We start from the raw sequence: 6,683 nt of genomic DNA, 5'->3' as shown, positions 1-6,683 counted from the left end.
CAGACACTTTATAAGACTTTAGACTTTAGGCTTCTTATGTTTGCTGAATTGATCTCCTTATGGTGACTTAAGACAATTTCAGTTTCTTTGCTTAAGTTCTTCCTTTGCAGAGTTTTGAATCTACCTCTCAGAAAACCCATATTACTTTATTAGTTAAATGATCATGAAAAAAATATATTAATATACACAATGAAAGTTCTATCTGTATTTCACGGGAAAAGTTTATTACTCCCTTAAATTTAACACTTAGAAAAACATTTTGCACTAAGCTAGTTCTTCTTCCCTCTACAGAAAAGGAAGATTTTTGAAGTTCTTTCCCTGCTTCTGTTAAAAAGACACTTCTCTATAATTCATCTTGTTCTGTCTCTGAAGACAAAGCCACAGATGGTATAGGCAATGTTATCATGGCAGGTGCTCCCCAGAGGTGTGTTTGGGCTGCAAACCTAGCCCTTGGCCATTGTCGTTGAGACACCTCCTTGTGTGCTCTGCTCCTTTCCTGCCTGTGCCCCCTGCCTCCCTTGCCCTGGCCCCTGCTCAGTTTGTACTGGGCTGACTTATATGCTGCTTTTTAAAAGTTCTTAGCCAGGCTGCAGCTTTGGAGATTGTCCTTTTCTTGGCTCTTTAAATATATCTTTGAGTTTGTTTGGTTTGTTTTGTTTTGTTAATTCATTTACTACCCTAATAAATTTAACTTTAAAAATTTAAATAAATATATTTTATGCCCACCTCCCATTCCTTTACATCATTCTAGCTCACCACTGAACAGTGCTTTCATTGTCATCCGGTCATTTTTATCTCTATACTGTCCGCTGTGGTGAGTTTTCAAAGAGCATCACTAAAATGTTTGATATCTTGCATCCCAGGTACTTGCCCACCTTTTAGTAATCTTAAAGCAAAAATAGGAGGAGCTGAAAAACAATCGGAAGTATGGATTTAATTCAGTAATAGATCAGAAAATCATTTCAGAATCTGGTGGGGAAATGCGATTCTTTGAGATGGGGAGAATTATGGCCCTTCTCTGCCTGCTGCGGTGTAACTAGGGATCTAGACCTGGGTTGTCCACTGTTACCACTGGCCACATGTGGCTGTTGAACCTGTGAAATGAGGCTAGTCTGGATTGAGGTGTGCTGGAAGTGTAAATTACCAAATTTCAAAGACCTGGTAGGAAGAAAGTAGTGTAAAATACCACATTAATAATTTTATATTCATTATATATTGACATGATAACATTTTGGATATCTTGGGTAAAATAAAATGTATCGAAATTAATTTTATCTTTTTTTTTTTCTTTTATTTTGTAGTGGGGCTACTAGAAAGTGTATAATTACAGCTGTAACTCACATTTGGACAGCTGTGCTCTAGACTATGAAATCAGACATAGAAACATGAGCAATGTTACGCTGTGATATAAGACTGGGATAAGCCTGGCCATTTCCCTGTCAAGGCCGCGTGTCACCCCACTTTATGGGATAATTTACAACACTGTCTTGTTAGAGGCTTTACGTGGGGAATGAGGTGTAGATGTGAATCTCTGTGCAGTGATTCTTTGTGCTGTGGTGCCGAGCAGGATCAACCTACTACTATTCTAGAAAAGTTGGTTTTAGATGAAATTCTCAAGAATCCTTGAGAAAGCAAACATGAAGAGAACTGCAGTATCCAAACATGATTCAAGGACTGGAAGAAAAACTTATAATTAAATGGAAGTGTTATAAAAAGACCCTTTTCTCAGTGTCCTCTGACTAAAGAGTGTATGTAATTTCGAGGTGAAGTAGACAGAAAATCCAGATTGCTGGATAGCAGTAGATATTGATAAGCGGTACCTGCCCCATTAGAACCCCTTAAGTTTATACCTTTACTTTAAGGAAGGACTTTGGGGACAGAAATGTGTTTCTATGCATATCAGTTTTCGGCTCTTACCAGACTGGAGCGTTTCTCCTCTCCTTGTCAACACTTTCCTTACATACTCTCTGCGCATCCTTCCATCCGTCATTCCCCTGGCCTGGTCCCTGGAGCCTTTTCTCTGTCCCCTTCCAACAGCCCAGGTGTGAAACCTGTCTATGTTTCCCTCATTTAAAGAAATCTTTCAACCTTCTGTGCTCCTGAGCTGCTCTGTCTCCCATAGGCCTGGGCGCAGTACCTGGAGCAGAACAGATGCTCAGTAAACATTGAACAAATGACAGAATTCTCCTTTTCTTCCTCATACTAAACTTCTCCAGAGCACATACTTACCGCCTCTACCTCTTACTATCCTTTCTGTCCCGATTCTGTAGCCTTCCCCCACCTGTCTCCCCCAGACTTACTCTCTCCGAGGTCGGAGACTGCAGAAGATCTTCCTCATCTCAGCGGTGTGTAGCTTTGTTCTCTCCCTTCTCTTGTGGCTGCATGGCAGTGCGTCCTCCCCATCTCCTTCTACGTCAGTTATTTAGAAATCAGAATCTTCTTTTTTTTTTTTTCCTTTTGAATCAAGACTCTCTTTTTTCCTTCCTTTTCATCTGCCTCCTGAATGGAGCAAATGCTTTTCCAAGGTTCTCTACAAGGCTTTGTTCTCTGTGAATTCATCTATGCCAATGGCTCCGACAACAACATCCATAAAGTAATTCCCAAATTCACATGGTCAATGTTGACCTCACTTCAAAACGCAGGTTCCATATTTCAGATATCTACTGAAACTGTTAATGTAGATTTCTAATAAAATTCAACATAATTAATTCTACATTTCCAAAATAGCTCATTATATTATTTCTCAAACAAAAGTATTTTTTGATGTCACTGTTTCTGCTATCCCCCCACTGTCCGCCCAGTTAGTAAGTCTCAAAGTATTGGCATCATCTTTGAGTCCTTCACTGATTCAGCCGCCTAGTCCTTACTGTCCTTCCCCTCATTCAGGCCTCGGTCACCTCCCTCCTGGTCTTTTCCCCATTCCTTCCACTACTCACTCACTGACCACCCACCTCATACTACCCTGATTCACCCTACATGCTGACATGCCCTAGTGCTTCCTAAATCACTTCTCCAATGCTGGCACTGAAAACAGACAATCATGGACTCTTCATTGGTCACTTGATCAAGAACATGGAACTAATACTTTTTGAGCATTTATCATGTGACAGGCCTATGAGGTCGGACTTATTACCTGTGTTTTAACAAAGAGGGAACTCAAGGTCAGAGAGGTAAAGTGACATATACATGGTCACATAAAGAGTCAGTGGAAATGCTGGAATTTTAATACCACTCTTGGCTTTATGCAGTATAGGGCCGAAGTTTAAACCCTTTAGCCAGGTGTCTGTGCCATGTGGCCCTCTGCTCCCCTGCATGATCCTCAGCCCATGGCCAGGTGACTTTTAAAACCCTTTTCAGCTCTGGTTGAGACCCTGCTTCTCTATACCCCTCATTAATTCTCTTCTCTGATCTCTGATTGTGCTGTTCTTTGTGTCAGGCATCAAACCCACTTCTGTTCTCTGTCTGTCTAAATCCCATATCCATCCTCCAAAACTCAACACAAAGCACTTGTCTTCTTATTTCTTCTCTGTCCTTCCAAAGCAATTTCTCCATCCTCTGAATCTTCACTAGACTTAAAATCTAAGGTGGCTATAAAGTATGTCCCTCTGGCCCTCCACACTGGTTAGTTCTCCTTCTTAAGCATTCCCGCAGCACCCTTTAACACCCTCCTTTTCAAGTGTGTTACTTTTATAATCAATTCATTGTTCAATGTCTGCCTCCTCCAGCTAGAAGGTAAGTTCCCTGAAGGCAGGGGCTGGTCTGTCCTATTCATAGGTGTTTACTTGCACCTACCTCAGTGCCTGGCACGTAAGAGATACCCAATAAAATTAATTAAACAAGTAATTCGATGCCTCACTCTTTCTCCCACAGACTGTAGGTGACTTATAGGAGAATAGCCACATGTGTTTTATCTCTGTATCCCTTGCAGTATCTAGCTCTTAGAGTTATAAACTCAGTAAGTTTTTATGGAATGAACCAAACAGAAGCCTTAATAGTTTTCCTTCATTGGTACAAAGCTGAGGGTATCAGAGCTAACCTTCATTTTACTACAATTTTACCACAATGACTTCCCCTCCCTCCCCTAAGGTTTTAGGGCATTGTGTTCCACTGGAAGCCTGCTTTCAGGCTTCAATTAAGATCTCCTGAAGGTGCGAAGTACTCAGAACGGAAACTGTGGTCAGTGCCACTCTGTCAAGAGCCCCTTTTTTGGCATCTACTAAATCTGGCTTCTTGTGTCTAATTCCCTTTCTTCTTGCCCCCAAACCACAATTTATCTTCATCGTACTCTCCCCACCCACCTCCTTTTAAAACATCAAGACTCTGGTCCTCTCCTTTGGCTCTCTTCTCTACACTTAGTTTCTAAGCACCCTCCTCTGTTCAGAGGCAGCTCTGGATTTCTCTCCTCCACCCTCTTCTGCCTGCTGCTGCTGCCTGCAGCCTGAGGGCTCTCCAGAGACAGTTGTTTGAGGGATCCCGTGCTGCTCTGTACTGAGCAGAGCTGCTGGAATCCATGGGTTCCCCCAGCTGCCTCCCCTGGCACTCTGTCAGTCTCCTCTCTGGGCATCTTCCTCCTGTTATCCAAAATATTGGTACAGAGTTACTTAGGTGAAGGTTTAGAGAGGAGCATAATAAAAAAAAAAAACATTATTAGTTGCCCTGAGAGAGAGTAATAAAGGGAGTTTTATGAGGTATGATAGCTTTCTAAAGTTAATGAGCCATTTGGTGTTCCCTCACACTGAGCCAGAGCTGGCCAGGGCCCATCCCCAGGAAGGCACACACTCAGGATGGATCTCCCCTCCCTCCCTAGGTGCCACTTCCCCTGTCTCTCCTCTTGTGAAGCAGCATGAAGTCAGCTTCCTTCTGAATGATACTTGACTCCTTTGTTAGTGAAGACTGTGATTATAACCCTCCCAGCCCAACCTGTATTTTATTAGAACTTTATTATCCTGCAGAAAGTATCCACTGCACTAAGAGTGGAAAGTGCCAAAATAAAGAACAAATCTGACTTTGAGCAGCCTGCTTTTTTAACATACCCTCAGGCAGTAGGATGTAGGTCAAAAATACATGGGACAGAAGACACTTTAATTGAAAACCTTCTTTTGCTTAATATAAGAAGACAAGACACAATCCCTGTGTGGATTTCTAACCTATAAGCATGACCTAGCCTGTGTCCCAGTCAGGTACCCTTTCCCCATGCTCAACACCACTGGCTGCTACAGGGTCCTCAGGGTCCAGGGATCTTGACCAGAACCAACTGTGGACCATAATGGCACTAAGATTTAGGGACTGCACCTCTTGGCCTCCCCCAGGTATGTTCCACCTTCACCAAATTTTGAGGAGCATGACCTGTGTGGCTGTAAGGGAACTAGAATGTAATACAACCCATGCTGACCAGTTGTAAACAAGGGTTATTTAAGTAGTTTCACCAAGTATCACACTACCAGTGGTATTATCTTCTCCCAAGCTGGTGTGAATCTCTGAGCAGCCGTATAAATAAACAATAGGAGAGTGATGATAGCAGTTAACCTCTCTTGAACTCCTGGTATGTGGCAGGCACTAGGTTAAGTACCTGGCATATCTAGGTGCCTCCTCCCCACTATTCCTATTTTGCAGAGGAGGAAATAGAGGCTCAGAGAGATTTAATAATTTGTCCAAGTCACACAGCTAGTAAGTGATAGGGCTAGGATTTAAACTAAAGCCAATCTAACAACTCAAAAATGCATTCTTTTTAGCCAGCAATAAAGCCTATAGAGAGAGTGGAAACACCAAACCCTGGAGTGCTGTGTAATTCTGGCGTATGAAGAGATGCTTAGACTTTAGAGGCCCTGGTATCTGATGTTAGCTCTGTTACCTTAGAAATTGGTGCAAACAATGCATGCTTCCTCCCCATCTTGCCTTCTTCATTTCTAAAATGGGCACATTCAAAAAAGATATTCATCATATTTTAAAACAAACTTACTGCAGCCGCCGCCCACCGCCACCACTTCCATCGCTCCCTGGGAAGGCTGCTTGTTCCTGAGCAGGTTGGAAATGCTTTGCCTCATCTAATTTTTTTCCCCCTAAAGTATCTAAATACTTTAATGATGGGAAAGATAATAACCCCTGACTAAAGATATTTGTTCAATCCAAATTTCGTTTTGCTTGCAGATAACAGCAAATCTGTTCATTGGAAACTAGGAGCTGATAAAGAAGTTTGGGTCTGGGTGATGGGCGAACATCATCTCGATAAACCCTATGACGTGCTCTGCAATGAGATTGTCGCTGAGAGAGCCCAGCTAAAAGCAGAGCAGGAAGCAGAAGAGCCCAGGTATGAGATCTGCAAACCAAAGAGAGACAATGCAAAGATACCTCTTGCTCACAGTTTCTAGCGGAAGAGTAGTATGGGATTTTAGAGTCTCAAAAGTCACTTAGATTTCTTCAGAAAGTTTCTTTAGACTCTTGGCGATTCTCTTTTTTTCCCCACAATGCTTTCAAATCAGCTGTTTTATTTCCCCACTTTTCACTCCCGTTTTGATCTGGATGTGGTTTCCCAAGTGATCACTGGCTTCACTAGAATCATTCTAGAGCAATCAATGCAGGCTGACACAGCTGAGCATCAAAAATATAAGCGAGAAATGCAGTGACTATCGAGCTTCAGGCCTCCAAAGAAGATTGCTTAGATGCGGACAGCTGAGTGAGCAGGC

The 6,683-nt window shown here is 42.4% G+C and overlaps 1 protein-coding gene across 1 annotated transcript in view; it reads left to right on the top strand.

Moving 5' to 3' along the window:
- Positions 1 to 6,683, top strand: part of SH2D4A (SH2 domain containing 4A) — a 56,362-nt gene that overhangs the window by 7,385 nt on the left and 42,294 nt on the right. The window contains exon 3 of the mRNA XM_011373090.2: positions 6,148 to 6,307. Within this exon, the coding sequence (XP_011371392.1) occupies positions 6,148 to 6,307 (160 nt within the window). The remainder of the gene's footprint in view (positions 1 to 6,147; positions 6,308 to 6,683) is intronic.

Source organism: Pteropus vampyrus, unplaced genomic scaffold (assembly GCF_000151845.1).
Source record: "Pteropus vampyrus isolate Shadow unplaced genomic scaffold, Pvam_2.0 Scaffold8, whole genome shotgun sequence".
Lineage (NCBI taxonomy): Eukaryota > Metazoa > Chordata > Mammalia > Chiroptera > Pteropodidae > Pteropus > Pteropus vampyrus.
This window is presented reverse-complemented; position numbering and strand designations above follow the sequence as displayed.